The 16627-nt window shown below is 40.9% G+C and overlaps 1 protein-coding gene across 3 annotated transcripts in view; it reads left to right on the forward strand.

Annotated features, from left to right (window-relative positions):
• Positions 1-4702: 4702 nt before the first annotated feature.
• Positions 4703-16627, forward strand: part of tfpia (tissue factor pathway inhibitor a) — a 41220-nt gene continuing 29295 nt past the window's right edge. For all 3 annotated transcript variants that reach the window (XR_007113896.1, XM_047601432.1, XM_047601431.1), the window contains exon 1: positions 4703-4854. Coding sequence is in view for 2 of the 3 variants with exons in the window: in XM_047601432.1 (XP_047457388.1) it covers positions 4770-4854 (85 nt within the window). In the remaining variant the exon portion in view is untranslated. The remainder of the gene's footprint in view (positions 4855-16627) is intronic.

The following is a 16627-nucleotide window of genomic DNA, read 5'->3' on the forward strand; positions in this document are numbered from 1 at the left end:
TCCCAAATACACAGATAAATCTAGAACCCGTCCGCTCCTAAGTAACCAGAAGGACAGACCTTTGTGAAAAGGACACAGACTATGTCATCCTTTCATCTACTACAAGCCAAAGTGTCAGACTGTCTTCTTTTTCCCATTCACAAAATACAGAGGTCATGATATCGTGGGAAAATTAGCCCACAGGAAATTCCATTAGAGCTTTTCTGCAGATTTGACCTTGTGACTTTTACTTTCTCTCATGCAACTTTCCACAAAGGTGGTGGGGGGGCATGGAGGCACCATTTCCCTGAACAGAGTGAGTAACAGCTCTGCATGATTAGTCTCACAGGCAGGCACATTCTTGTCTACTGACAACCCACGTATGTGAACAGATGTACAACCAAGCATACACACTCAGACAGAGCTTCCACAGTACCATGTCTGTGGACTGATTTGTTAACAGCTTCCCTCTGGTTGCCGCCAAGGCTCCTTTTTCTTTCATAAAGGACACGTCTGAAATGGCTTTAGATGATTCAGATTCCCAGTGTGTCCTCTTTTGTTTCAGGGCCCATAAAAGTTATTGGTAACATCTTGAGTCAAGTTTGCGTCTGCATTTAATCTTACTATGTATGTATGTGACAGAGACTGACAGCTTTAAACCAGGTTTATCAGTACATCACAAATACTATAGCACAGATGGTAAAGAAATTAACCAGTGTCTCAGTCTCATTTTAGCTGCAGCTAAGTCCTGTCAGTTTGTAAAGGAAGGACAGAAGCTAAAGAAAACTTCAAATAACTGCTTGCTTGGTTCGCTCTCCATGGTCAGAGACTTGGGGATGAAAATTCCATCACACATCACCAACTGAGACTTTGAGACACCAACTTAGTCCACAGGACAACTGGTCTTGCTGGAGCTAACAGTGACCTGGGAAGAGAGGATGGAGGAGGCTCATAGGAGGAAAATGACCTAATATGGAGCGCTAGTGGTGGACTCTCGGGGTAACGGTGTTAAACATTAGAAACACCTATGGCTTACACAACACGTGTCATCACTGCTGCAAGATAAAGAGCCTTCAGCAGCAACATGGAGGCAGCAGAGAAATCATTCACATACTTCTGGATGGAGATGGGAGCAGCAGAATGCAATGGATGCAACTCTAATCAGACTTGGTCGATGTACCTGGATGAGGGAGGGGGCTCTTGTAACAGTGTAGTGTTTTATAGAGATATGATGACAAACACACTTTTAACCAACAATTGGCCTGATATTGACAAGAATGAACAAATGTCTAATGAGTCTATTTCTTGGCAAATCTCAGTGAAGTGTAAAGTCAAGCCAGCTTTACAAAATCCAAGCTGATGCTGGGGAATATAATAGACTCACATATAAACTCTGACCTCGTGGTTCCCACAGCTGTAAATTGGTTTTGGCTGAAGACACTCAGTCTATGAACTTGAAATTGTTAATAATTATCTGCAGAAGTGACAGAGTGAAGTGATTGGGAAGTTATAGAGAAGGCTTTGCTGTCTTCTTCTAAGAGCGTCACTTTAGTGGCTGAAAACCTGATCACTGGGCTCCCCCTTGAGGTTGGGAGGTGCAACAAAGAAAGGCCAGGTTCATATGGCATATGATGTTATATATTTATTACTCAGTTGTTTTTCTGGATCACTCACAACAAAATGCCAAGTCACCCAGTAATCTTCCAGTACTTCCAGTCTCAAAATTGAGGCACAGCAACAGACAAGCTACTGGAATCAAGTTAAGCCAAGGAATGAAAGCATTAATTGCACCATCATTATTTCATTATTATACAGGATAAGATGTTATAATCCCTTGTGCCACGATCCCAGGCAAAACATATTTAGGAGCCCAGTCCAACTGAAAACCACTACCAGCTAGGAACCAACAAGAAAACACCAGCTAACTGGCCTAGCCAACGGCAGCAAGCAGCCCATCATTGGAGTTTTCAAGAGAGAACCTCCCTTCACCAATGTTTTGTTAAATTAGGCCCATGACACCTCAAGAAGACTCAACAGTGAGTTACGATATTTTCCCAAGTAGCTTGGACAAAATAATTGTTTGTACACTTGCAGTGAAGCACGGTATGGACAAGATACCACAACAAAACATAAGATGTACCTGATAAATCTTTCTGTACATCCTGTTAACTTCATATTCCTGTTACGTTTGCCTGCCCACTTGTTTTTTAGAAGTAATCTGGGTTTGGAGCTTTTTCTCTGGAATAATCAGCTCATTGCCGGGAACAAAGTTGGCAAGTGTGAAGCTTAACCATAGATGAGCAAAGTTTTAAAGTAATTCAAGTTCGGTGCTTTCAATGGAAATGATGTAAGACATGTCGGAAGTTCATTGACACTGTTCCTTTAATTAGACATTAGATAATAAATATTGGCTCATGGTGAATGAAATAGTCATAGTTTACTCAGGGTGTATGGATGTGATTTGACTGACTCATACTCTTGATGGGAGTACCCTCAAACATCGTGATGATCTTTGCAGAGATATGGCACTTTATTACTCTTTTTATTATTTTATTGTCAAACATAGTCAGTGGCCATGGTTACAGTCTTTCCAGTGAGTAGATAAGTGTGACCACCACCCTGCTTTACGAGCTGTGTGAGAACAGTTCGACTTCAGGAGGCTGGATGGCACCTCATTCCTTCAGGGAGAGGGAGCAAATATTTACTCTCCCTGCACAGATTTTCCCAGCTGTTCTGGGGTCTTGAACTAGGAGGCCCCTCGTCACGGTCTTGTCCAGAACGGCAACATGAGAGCACGGAAAGTTTGACTGGCCACCAGGTTTGGAACCAAGTCACTTCTCTGAATGTTTTTGCGCTTCCCCCACATCACTTGGATTTCAGATGAATACAAATAGAATTCAGTTGATCTTAATGTAAAGTTTTTCATATTTAGCTTTTTGTAGCTTTGCCAACCTGAGGTTACTGTAGACACAGATGAATACAAATAGAATTCAGTTGATCTTAATGTAAAGTTTTTCATATTTAGCTTTTTGTAGCTTTGCCAACCTGAGGTTACCGTAGACACAGATGAATACAAATAGAATTCAGTTGATCTTAATGTAAAGTTTTTCATATTTAGCTTTTTGTAGCTTTGCCAACCTGCGGTTACCATAGACACTGAGAAGTGGACATGTCAGCAGAACTCAAACCTTTAACTGGAGCTCCTGTGTTTGCTGTTGACTGATGGTTCCTGAGCTTTGGACCTTTTCCAGTTATATCGAACCAACAAACGAACTGCACCGTAATGTGTGAATGGAAACACAATGAGGATGGAGTTGCAAAGTTATTTGGAATTTTTACCAGTAACTTCAGTCAGTGCTAGGCAGCATTATGGTGATTGCTGAGGATCTCTACCTACCACAATCGTAGGACCCAGCTCAAAATGGTTGGCGTGCATTCAGTGGTGTTGTTCAGTTGATGCTGAATGATGAGGCTTAGTCCGCTGTGTGGGGTTGATCCACAACAAGCTGCCCAACCTGCACCACAAGTAACGCACACATTACATAGCAGATTAAAGAGCGGAACTATTATCCATCTGGTTGTTGTTTAAATGTCGGTCTACCGCATGAACAACTCCAGCTGTTTATTATATGACATAATAGGTAAATTGGAAAGGGGGACATGTAACCCGCAGAAAAGACACATGTCGCCACCTAGTGTGGAGGAGGAGGACATGTTCCTGACAGTTATTTGATTTTCTCCGTTGGATGTAAACTGAGACAAGGACCACATTGAGAAAGTCAAATTTACAGCTATTTAGAGTGTGTTCCAGTCTCTATTTCATTTCATGAGGATGTCTTCAAATCTGAATGGTCCACAACGCTTTATCTTCGGAAAGGTGCACATAAAGTAGTAAACGTTGTTAATACTCACGGACTGAAAACTGGTTTCAGAACACCAAGGCATATGTTTTCATTCTGGTGGACAGCAAACGGCCTTGTCACCATCACCTGTATTCTACACAGTCTGCACATAAATCCAGCACGACATTTAACAAAGTGTAATGAACTAATTCCAGTTATGAAAGTAAGAGGTGCAAAGAGGCGACAGACTGTAATTGCAGCTGACTTTATTTTTTGCCAGCTTGAAACTCAATTACAATATGTGTCACTAGCAGTGGCTCATAGGAGCATCTCCAAAGGCCATAACTCAGGTACACATTTTCCGAATGAACCAGACAGCCGAGTCTGGGTAATGGGTTTTCAGATGAAAATTTCTCATCACTCTGAGATGAATTGCTGCAGATTATAGTGTTGTTAAGGGGCTGAGAAGATGCAACCCGGGGCTTGGCTGGCAACACTTCACCAGCTACCAACAAAATGCACAGAGAGACAGAGATTGTGTGTCCTGGAAATATCAGGTCTTCAGCTGAGATGCATTTAGAAAAGGTGCGCCCAGTCCCACTAGCATCATCATTTTATTTTCGTCATGCTCCTTATCTGACAAAACAAAAATTAAAAACCTGATAAGAGATGAAATCGGCTACTGTGATAATAAACATCTTAAACCGCTGTTCGCTTTAATTTAATCTCTCTTGTTTGTTTTTTTTCTTCATATTTCCATGTATGTCCTTCCAGGAAATTACTTGGAAATTCAATTCTATATTTTCCCGCGAGCCGTCATAGTGTTATCGAACGGAAGTACGCGCCCACACACGCACGCGCTCACAAACTCCAGCCCTTCAACTTGATAAAAGTTTCAGTGAGAAACTTTACATTCAGCGCGGATCTGCCCCCCAGTCATTCAGCAGCATGTCTTCGTTCAACAAGTGGTGGATTTGTTGCGCCGTCGCTCTCTCCTGCCTCCTCCGTTTCGGGTCTTGTAGAGCAGATAGAGGTAAGAATGTCTGAAAAGAATGTCTGCGTGTGTAGAGACTATTATTTTAAGTGGGTTATTGCTTTCATTTAACCTACATTTATGTACTACGGCACAGTGCTGATGTTTGTGTTTATTTATATGTCACCAAGAAACGCGTGCGCAAAACTGAACTGCGTCTATAATTTATACATATTCACAGCAATGTCCTGACTGTGGTTTATTTTTGTTGCAGTTTTGTATTTAGGCAGTCATCTTTTCATGTGTGGTGTGAGATATTACTAAAATACGAGACATTAAAGCGTAAACTCGCCTTTAAACTCCATATTTGCGCATTAATGTGACGCATTAAACTGTAGATCGTACATTACGAGTTAATCTACTGTATCTTGGGATTTTCCTCTCGAAGTGACTGGTCATTCTGTGTAACACTCCACAAACCGCTGATACATGATCTGAAAGGTTCTGCTTGTGCACATGACGCGAGGCTGGGTTTGTTTTGTTGTGCTGGACGCGTTGTGAGCCGCTTAGTGTGGAGAGAAATGTTGCGCCATGAAAGGCCGAAGTCCAGATCCACAGCAGTTCTCATATCGACACATACCTGAACCTGGCACTTCCTCCTGTCCTGCCATGTCGTAACAACATTGTAGTTGTGGGTGCAGTTGGGGATTGGATGTCAAGACGAGCTGTGTGAGGTACGAGTTGAGGCAGGTCTGGTCCGAATTCAAAGAGAAACTGTCGGCTACTCTGCTCCCATTCCCCTTCCTGCAAGCAACTTCACTTACAACTTATAAAGATGCTGCAGTTAATAGTATAAATAATACATGATATTATTTATAACCACTGATAGTATAAATAATACATGGTATTATTAATAACCACATCCGGAGGAGTCACTTCATGTGTGGCAGGTCAGATATGGTCTGAGAGGAATGAGGGAGAATGTGGGAAGTTGTGGTTGATGAACTGCAACTTTCACTTTAAGCCTTTAATGCCAGCGGCTGCCTGGTCTTATCTGTCACTTACATGTCTGTCAGCTTGTTATATGCATCATTTTCCAGCATGGAAGGAAGGTTTTCAGGCTGTAATTAGAATTTGTGAATCCGGAAGCCTGGAAGTTCCTATGGCGACAAACCTGACATTATCTACACAACTAAATAAATGAATACATTCAATTTTTTTTTTCTATCACTGAGTCTTTGTCTAGATTTACAATTAAAAATGTATCCGTATAAAACTAAATGAATTTGGCACAAATTGTTTTCCAGATGAAAGTGAATGTTGGACCATGTTTCCTACCAGAGGTCATTCTGCTCAGGCTGATTAAAGTCCTACTGGACAACATTAAGGAAAACACACAATCTAGTCGAGACATGGCAGCTTTTTAATAACCTGCCCATAAATCAGACACGGACTTCCATGCTGGTAAATTACTCAGGAGCTACAGTGTGCACATCCTTATTTGTCATTAACATTATTATGAATGAATTCTAAAAGACATTCACAGTGTGAAAGAGTCTCTTCTGTTTTATTGTCACTTGTCTGACTGGTGAATTTGGTGCAGCTCCACAGTTTGACCAGCTCGGCCACGCAAACAAGAAATACTTGAGGTTCAGGCTCCGCCCAGATATTACACCCTGAAACTTTGAGTGTTGCTGTGTTGTTAGTGACGGAGGAGGAGAAGTGACTGTATTCAGTCATATGTCAGAACTAAGTTGATAAAGGATGACGTCAGTCCTTCCTTTCACATGCAGTAATCTCAATGAAGCCGCTGTTGCACTGAGCTATGGAAAAAAACATACTATAGGATGTCGGTTTGTCCGTGTGCCTTATGTTTCATATCGTGCAGAGTGACCAGCTGGCAATGAGCAGATAAGAGGAAATGCTGAAATGTAGTAAAACGTAGGAAAGTTGTTGAATGAGTTTAATGGTTTATTTTCAGTCACACAAACAAGAAACAATCATGTGTGTGAAGTAAAAGAAAAAACTTTGTGACATAATCGTTTTCACACACAGAGCGTCTACGTAGCCAAAGCTTATGATTTACTGTCCTGTACAAAACAAACAGCTTCTCACTTACATTCATACAGTTGGATATTTTCATATATATTTAATATTTATTCTCACTTTCCATGTTTCAAAGATACACAACCATCCTAAATTATTATTTCCTTTTCTTAGTTACCTTGTGCAAGACTATTGGTCCTGATTCTATAAATGATTTTAATACATACATTTTAAAATATACATTATCCAAGCATTTAAAATAGTTTAGCAGTGTAAGTTACTGTGCAACATGAGAACTGGACCCATTAGTTTTTACTCAAACCACCTGCTGAAGAAGATCCTGTATTTCTGTCCTTGTGTCTGAACATAAATGGTGAGAGGCGCTTTAAATCGTTCTTTACACTTTAGCAAACATCACACGGAGTGAATATCTGAATGTGAATGTCCCTTTTCTTAACTCATTACATTTAAATGGCTTCATTTCCCCACCAGCAGAACATCTGACATCCACTGTTGGTTAAACATTTGCAAACAACACGTGTTTGCTGCTTTGGACAAATAAGCTACGAGTGTATTTTAATGCACCAAAGCAAAACCTTGATTTACAAGAAGCATTACAGCAATTTTCATGCATCAGAGATGTGAGAATGTGAGCTATAAGTAAATACAAAGAGGCAGTTTGTGCTCCACACATTACAGTGGCCTTCATCACAGGGGAACATTAGCTCTTACTATTTGCATATAATTTACCATAGGTTCTCTAGAGAGGTAGAACAATGAGGGAGTCACTGAGCCTGTTTGGAACCACACATCAGTATCTGCGCCGCACTGCTGGCTTTACTAATTGTCTCAACGAAGGGTAAACATTGTGTCTCATTAATTTGTGTGGAGAAATTTAATTAGATGCTCACTTGCTCTTTGAAATGGTCATTTTATTAGTGAGCCTCAGGCCATAGATGGAGAGGGAACTGAGGAGCATGTGTCGCTGCGTTAATTAGCATTTGCAGCGAGGAGCACACTTCAGTACGAGTGCTCGACTGTGAGCGCGACACAAACATTTCACCATGAGATGGATGCACCTACAAGTGTTGATTGGGATGAAGTGTTTTCAGTTATTCTCCAGAATCCAGGTCTTTACTTTCCTCAGTATGAAAATGATGGTGTTGTATCATCCTAGAAGTAACTTTCCTGCTGCCGTTAATGTTTTGCTGTTTGTTCATGCAACGTTTCCCATTAACGACTGATCACTGAAGTCCAAATGTCTGAAAGAGACTTTGATTCGAGCTGCACTGAGGTCTTATGACGCTGGATATGTGGCTGCTTGTAGTAGTAGGTTCTGTTTCAAAATGCTGCACGATGCATATTTGCAGTAAGTTTTGTGAGTGCTGCAAAATGTGAATTATTAATAACATCAAATGGATGTTCAGAACATCTCCATAGCTGCTGGCACCAGAATAAAAAGGAAGAAACTCCAGAGAAGTGTGGATGTAGTGAGATGAAACCTACACTGTGTTCCAAGCCAAGAACTCAGACTGATCCGTGACGTGATCTGAAAGACTTGATGTTGCTTGAATTTGTTCCAAGATGTGTCTTCAGTCTCCTCTTTAAAGACACTTTGGATTTGCTTAAGACATTAGAGACTCGATCCAAAAGTTTTAATCAGTTCTAAGTTTAATTCCTTGAAGACTGGAACGTAACACGACATCTGCTTTTGTTTGTGGTGTTTACTGCAGGGTACATGGTTTAAGTGATAGCAGCCATCAGCTGCCCCTGTAAATAATTAAAGTGTTCCTATAGCACTATGCCATCGTGTTGTGCCAATGCATTTCACAATTTACAACATATGTGCAGCGCAGGTACAGAGGTCAGCAAAGCTTTCCATTCACCAGTGGGGCCATCATGAAGAGTAATAATGATAAAATGAAATAAACGATGCCATTTGTCCACTGGTCTGATATAAATGTACATTTTCTTTAATTCATTAAGTCTTTTCAGTATTTTTAAAGTCTAAATCCCTGAATTTGCATCTTTCCCGTGTAAATTCAGATGAGAAATGTGAGTTGAGCCTCTCCTCGAATTGCGCAATCTCTCACAAACTGGGCTGGGCCCTCGTTCTGTATGTCACCGATATAATGGTTTAGACGCCTGCATGGCTTAGTTAATGTATTCCATGTACAGTATGTTCTAGTTGATCTGTCATCACTCTGAAAGGCACCCAGGACTCCTGCCTTATGGAAGAGGGCGCTAGTGAGCAGCGGGGTCATGCTGGGGCTGCTGTTGTCGTTGCTGGAGTTGTGCACGGAGAACGGAGCGGTGGTTTATCTGGTCCTTTCTCACTGTGAATGATAAACGCTGAAAACTGTATCTAAGATTAGAACAGACAAAACAGGAAAACAGGAGGGAAATGATGGAAGATATTTAATTCAGTAACAACAGTGTTAACACATGCTGTACCTAATAAAGTGGCCAGTCCATGTTTTGTTTGCTGTTGTGGGTTCTTCTCATCTGATAATCGCTGTGTGGTTTCTGGTTCACTCCCTCTTTCTCTCGCTGCTAGAAGCTGTGAACAAACTCTCACTGTAGAAATTATTCATTGGATAAATAAAAAAAGTTTCCAAGGGTCATTTGGAAATTTTGAAGATAAACTACAACTGTAGTGTGTGACTCAGTGCTGTCGTCTCCTCACCGTTTAGTATTTCAGCTCTATGACATGAATCATTGAAGAAGAAGTGATATTTGGATGCGTTTTGATGTGATAAGTCCAAAGTCCAGCACATGCAGGGGATTTAGGGAACGTACCAAAGCACTGGATCCTTCATATGTTCCTCCCAGCAGATGCACAGTTATTCCCACTGAGTTCACAGAGGAAAAAGAGAAACAGGCTCCGTCACCAACTCATCTACCTTAATGCCAGTGTTTGGACTATTTTCCTTTTTTTTTTAATGAGAGGGTTCATTTTGAGAATGTAGTTATATTATTCTAAATTACAAACTTAATTCACTGTCACTTTGCACCAGTGTTTGGGCCATTTACATTTATTTTCTATTTGTGAAGAGGCTATATTTTAAAGAAGAAAGAGTTAAAGTTGCACAACCACAACCTGTACATAGACGTTTTATTTAAAAGCTGCACTGTTGAATCTTGAACTGATGATTAGTTCATGTTATTATTAATGTGAATTAGAGACAGAACAATAAATGTTTCTCCTTTGTTGATCTTTCACTCCCTTCTCACAATGAAACGGATCATTTTCCATTTTCAGACGAGTGGTTTTATTGGTTTGAATCAGGAGGAACTGGGAGTGAGTGGAGCTTGTGTGTGCACATAGATTTCCACACACTAAGGTGACTAACTCTTTGACTCAGCTGACTGAAAAACCAAATCTTCTCGGGCGCGTGACTCATGTGAACTTGAGCTCTAAGAAGAACCTGGGGTAGACCTGAAAGGACTGAATATCTGCATGACTGCAGGGAGCTCCTTAAATATTCTGCACCCGCACCTTAAGAATCAATTCACATTTTTACATTTAAGCTGCTACATTTTCCAAACAGCCATCATCTGACGTTTGCTACAGCACATGCTCAAGTTAAATCATGATAGGAATAGAATATAGGAATATTCTGCCTATGTTAGAAAACTTAAGCATCCAGGTCTTATTACAACAAACATTACGACTCTTATAAATTGTATTTTTCCTCTAGCGGAGGTTTTAGATTTCTACTAGTATTTGATCTGAGTCACGACTTGGATCACCACTCTAAAGACCTGGTTTGCTTTCAACAGACCCAAGACGTGGCTTGATCCCAAAGATTTTAGTCAGCTCTGACTTTATTATCTTGGAATGCAGCAGGTTGGCAACCTTATATCTGACCTACATTGAATGATAACAGTACTGTACAACAGAGCTAGAACTGACTTGTGAATCCTAATAACAGCAAAGACTATAGATCAGTTTCTCCCTGTGCAAAACAAAGCAGCACGAGGTCGTGACTAGCAGCTCTTTAATATATTAAATGGCAAATGGCCTAGTTTTTTTTTTTTTAACAGCAGTCACAGTGACACATCTACCCATTGACTTACACTCATGCACCAGTGCCAAGTACTGGGACAAACTGGGCAAATGAGAATTCAGTGTTCAGTGCTCAAGGACACTTTGGCATAAGACGGCTCCTTATTATCTATAAAACATTTAATAAGTTGTAGAAAATAATTCATGTACCATGACCTCTGTGTCCATCGATCTTCCCAGAGAGGCTGGAGAAAACCTGACATGTTTCATAAAACCCCAGAATGAATGTGATTGGTTGTCTGAAGGTGGGGAGGAGCCACGGTTTAGTTGAGTCTGATCTCCTTTGAGTTTTCTGTCCTGATTGTAGCAACTGGAAACACTCAGTATGTTTCCATGAACAGCTTAATGTTTACATGCAACAGAGAAAATCTAATAACTGACAGGAACTTGTCCTCCTCCTCCACACTAGGTGGCGATATGTGTCTTTTCAGTGGGTTAATACGTCGCCTTTCTAGTTGACCTATTACGTCATATAACGAACAACTCTAGTCGTTCATACAGCAGATCGACATTTAAACAACAACAAGATGGAGAATAGTTCAGCTTTTTAATCTCGTAGTAATGTGTCACTACTTCTGGTGCAGATAGATGGCGCTATTCCTCAGGTGGTTCATCTGCCGGCTCTGTTTACCTTCTTCTTCTTCTTCTGTGACCAGGTTTCTTGGATGTGTTTGTTCCAGGGTCACGTGTAGCACACGTTGTCTAGTTTAAGTCAGATTAAGTCGTATACATGGTGGAGAAAATCTATTTCCAGTCTCATTATCTGTGTCTTAATCAGATAAGAACGCTGATTTTAGTTGTAACATGTTTACATGCACTTAAGTTGTCTAGTTAAAGGCAGATTAAGGCACTAATTCTTTTTCTTTTCACGTGGATGTTAATATACTGAGTGATTAACACATTTCTAAGTAAGAATTCAAAAATAACTCTTAACAGTGGCTCTAGCCTCCGAGCTACAGTCGTCCTTATATGATCTCTAGTCTTCTTCTGCTGCCTTGTGCATCACCAGATATATCAACACACATGTCACCGTGACAACGCTCTGACAAGGAACAGACTCCATCAAACTCCACCGGTGCATGTGGTCCAGTCTTGACGTCCCCAGCGTGTTCCCACCACAGCGTCAAAGGGTTGAATTCTGCTGGAGGTGATGCTTCCAGCGACTACGCTGGTTATCATTTCTGTCTTTTTCCCACTGCCGAGTTTCAGCATATACTCCCTCCTAGTTAATATTTCTTATGTGTACTGATCCAGTGTATGGCTGCATTAAGATGCCCCACAGCAGACGGGGGGGATTGTAAACTCAATAAACTGAATTTAACTGACAGTTTGAGATTTGATTTGACTTGCCGAGCTTTACAGAGTTCAGAAATCAGAGATGGTTTGTCTCTCACAGAACAGAAAATAGAGGCTAGTTTATGGGAATTATGTTTCTTCTTCTTGAGTTGGTGCATTGGAGCAAAGACAAGAATACAGAGGAGGAGGTGCACTGTCTGCAGAGTTACACTAACACCGGGTAGTTACACAACGTTTCCACACGTGATTTATGATATGCTGGTACTCAAACAAAAGGTTTTACCTCAGACCTCTGAATCCCTGTTAAAAAAAAAAAAAAAAAAAAAAAGCTGGCTACACTGCAGCGTGGTGAATATACAGTCCAGGTCCTGTGAGAGAAAATACCTGTCCACTGCAGTCTGACACAGCTGGGGAGATGACAAATGCACAGTTGAATGTAGAAACGAACCAACAATACCCCCTTAGCACGGTAGTCACAGGAAATACTGTCTCCTTGGTCATTTATCCACTGACTTGACACTATTTCCGTATCCTGTTTTATTTATTTATTTCATGGCCACAGCATCGGTCGGCTCCTCTGAATAAGACGATTCCTCACGAGGAGGAGAAAATGGCACAAGTGACATGGAATGATTTCACCGTGAAATATGCAAAACAGAAGAAACTGGAGTCTCACACTTATTTCAGTGAAATACTTGGAGACATAACCAGCGTTTGGACCCGGAGGTGGAGAACGAGGGGTTTAAACAAGGTTTTAAATGGGTGCAGGTGCAGAGCAGAGCACAGACAAGGAACTGGAGATACAAAACTTTTCAATATATTGAGAAAAGAAAAGGTAAAATATGCAAACACTGGTTCTTTATGTGCACAGGAAGTGTGAAATAAAACATCACTTGTCTTTAACTGGCTTCTACACAGGGCTGAGGTTCTGTAGGACAACTATGATGTAACAGCTGGTTAACACTGACAGCAATACAGGCAGTTTAAATGAATAATTCACTGTAACTCACAATAAATTGAAAATTACAAACAAATATGAATTGATTGTACAAAGAGCGTAACTTCTGTATTAACTATTATTATATTTGTCATTCCGTTGTACAGCTATACATAAGTGACTCGCTGACCTGACAGTGATGCTGTAATCTGAGCTGGCTGCTGTTTTCCTGGTCTTACTTTAAGTGGCATCATCTCCTGCCTGGGAGCCGAGCTGCTGTAACACGTCTAACTCCTGACATCGGTGGTGTTTTAAACAAGAGCAACAGGCCTTCTGTTCATCTTGAAGCAGCTGGGGACACGTTATTTACTGTCTCCTTGTATATTTAAGCTTTAGTCTCTTAAATGTTGACATATAATTGGTATTTTGCGCAGTGGGTGAATGACACTTATTCAGAACGTAGCGCTGGCCTACGCCTCGATGACTCACCCACTTTAGTTTATTTAATAAAAGATAGCGGTATCTATATTGTTCTCATAATTATCTTGTGTGGGGTGGGACAGTTTCTGCAGCTGAGTTTCCTGTACGAGGGCCTATAAGAGTTTCCTGCATGCAGTGACAGTGACAGTGAAGAGTTGCAGGAAGTTTCGGGTGATGCAGGATGCTGAACTGGTGGGAGATAACGGCTCTTATCAGACGCTCAGATGACTGAAATTGAAATAGGAAATGAGGCCGAGTAATTGTGTTAAATTACTGGAGTTATTGAGCTCCGTTCTTTGAAGTAGACTTTGAACATGAAAATGATCCCAGCGTGACTTCACGCCGTGGAGCAAAAACAAAGCGCCTCTATCATCACCGGAAGCTTCGTAGCCTCCTCGCAGTCGACCGCGGGAGCTAATGGACCAGAGGGTTCAAGCATGTCTGAACTTACAGAGGTTACATTCAGACTAAATACGTATGACAGCAATGGCTCCGTCTTCAGTCCGTTCACACATGGTACGAGTGAATATGGACCGTCTTGTTTTGACAGCTTGAAGTTGATCGTCATAGAAAAACGTATTGTGTTCTGATTACAGTTATCTGTGGAGGAACGACAGCTCGACGCTGGCTTCGTTTCGCAGTACGGGCTGTTTCTGGAGGGATCTGTGTTTTTACTTTCCCCTATGAAAACTTTAGTTTATGGAGGTACACATCAGCAGCGGGTTCAGTACGACACGCTTCACATGAATTCAGCTGCTGTTTCTTCACCTTTATCTGGGAGGTTTTTCTGATCTAACATGAAGATGAAGACGAGGCTGTAAAGCAAAGTATAAATGGACAGATGTCAGCGTGTCTTTCTTTAACCACCGAAAATAGTGTAAATGGCAGATAACTGTATAAAAACACTGTTATATGTGCAAGGAGTTAAAGTTATGTGGGTAAAAATAGTAATAACGGAGAATATGTTTCATTTCTACGCGTCTCCTTGGTGTTTTATTCTGTGGGACTTTATTATTATGGGAAATAAAAACAGGTTTATTTATTTATAATAAACTTGTGCTTAGCTTTAGATATGGAAATATCAGCCATAAATAGTATTTTAAATATTCCTTTCGATCGTCCTCTGAGATATTTCAGTCTAGACTACGGTTCATGACGTGGCTGATATTTTAGGTCTAGATGTTTCATGGAATGATTCCTCAGAGGATTAATCTTAATCTGACTTCCAGTCTGACCAGTTGTTACCATGAGGCCCAGTTTAGTGACTTTAAGTGTCTACAACTACTAGATACATGTCTGGTACTATAGATATCTTATTATAATATGTTAGCTGGTGCCATACCTTTTAATTTTAGGTATTATGAATGAATTGTGTTTGAGCATCATCAGTGTGAACATATTTACCTGCTGATGTGAACACTGAGCTCAAACTGCTGCTTCTCCCTCTTGGTCTAAAGCCTCATTTAAACAGTAAATGCTAATTTCCAGGCTTAGCGTAGTTGTTTGCACCAGTCAGAGTGGCGTTTTGTTCTCTTCAAACTGCTTCTGTGAGTCCTGCTAAACGTTGTGTGAGGACACAGCGGCAGTGAGTAGGTCAGGGAGGATACGAATAGATGCTGCTGATTTGGACGTAAAACAAAAGGCAGCTGTAACGTCGGCTCTGCTTTCTGTGCCCCTCGTATGTAATCAGTGGATTCTCATATGTGACCCAGCAGCAGCTGCAGGGTTCAGCTTTCACTGACAGCGTGCTATTAAGTCTGCAGAAGTATTCACATGGTAACATGCATGGTAGAAAATGAGTCCGGTATCGATCTAATAACCACCGCGTCTACAGTACTGTTGGTTAAAGGGGACATTTGCACAGATGTGGAATGAGCCACTCGCTTTCTTTAGACGTCTGAACCATCGATTCAGCTGCGCAATCAAATCCACATCAGAGCAGAAAGACGCGAACGTTCATGAATGAAGTCTGTCGAATCCTCTGGAGCGATTCCTCCAGGACGAATCTTCGCGTGGGTGGAGAACTGATGCATTTCTGAAAAACAGCAAACCTGGTTTTTGTTTCTATTTTTATGTCACTGACACTCTTAGTGGTGGTGGTGTCCTCTCCTCCTCCTCCTGTCAGTATTTTCAGATCCCTGCTAAAATAAATAAATAAAAAGAAAACCCATTTTCAGACATGGTGACAGGAAACACAGCGTCCCCACAGCAAACAGCTGACAATAAACACGGCTCACACACCGTGGTGGTGTGATAGTGGTGGTGTTAAATTTATGTCACTGTAATGCAAAGACTGCAGAATGGCTGAAATGTATCTTTTACACTGAGACAAACTGAGAAACTGCTGAAGAGAAAAGTTGCACAATAACACAACCATCACAGTTTATTAAAGCTGTTAAACCAATGAGACGGAAGGCGGCTCGTAAAAACATGAAGTGAGAGAATTAGATTTTTACACAGACATTTATATTTTATTTACATAAAAACAGCTGATTAAAAGATATATCTCAGTATTGGATGATATTGTCATTGTCAGAAATGGTCCTGCATTAAAACTGAAATGAAGTAAATATTATTCATTCAATAACATTCAGGGTTTGATCTTCCTGTTCCCGGCTTCAGTACGAGTCCATTTCAAGCCTTTTAGGGTAAATTTCATCTTAGCGCGATAAACTACTAATAACTGCGATAATAACTACATATTCTGTCATATTGTTATATTGTTTTGCAGACTGTGTCAGACTGTGTCAGAGATGACACAGGTTCGTTCTTGTGTATTTCCTCTCATTGTGAAACGCTCGTGCACCTTGACTGGAACCTTTGACGGTTTCACGTCTGAACATTTCCTGCCACTGGTCTGAACGCCTCCGTTCGTCAGAATCATTTAGCTGTGATCGTAAGAGACGTGATGAATAATTCACCAGTCTTTTGTAACTAGGACTTTTTCAGTTTGCCAGATGGTGCTGTGGTACTTTCCAGCCCTGCAGGCCTGTGCAGCTTATGGC

The sequence above is a fragment of the Mugil cephalus genome, chromosome 12, assembly GCF_022458985.1.
Source record: "Mugil cephalus isolate CIBA_MC_2020 chromosome 12, CIBA_Mcephalus_1.1, whole genome shotgun sequence".
Taxonomy (NCBI): Eukaryota; Metazoa; Chordata; class Actinopteri; order Mugiliformes; family Mugilidae; genus Mugil; species Mugil cephalus.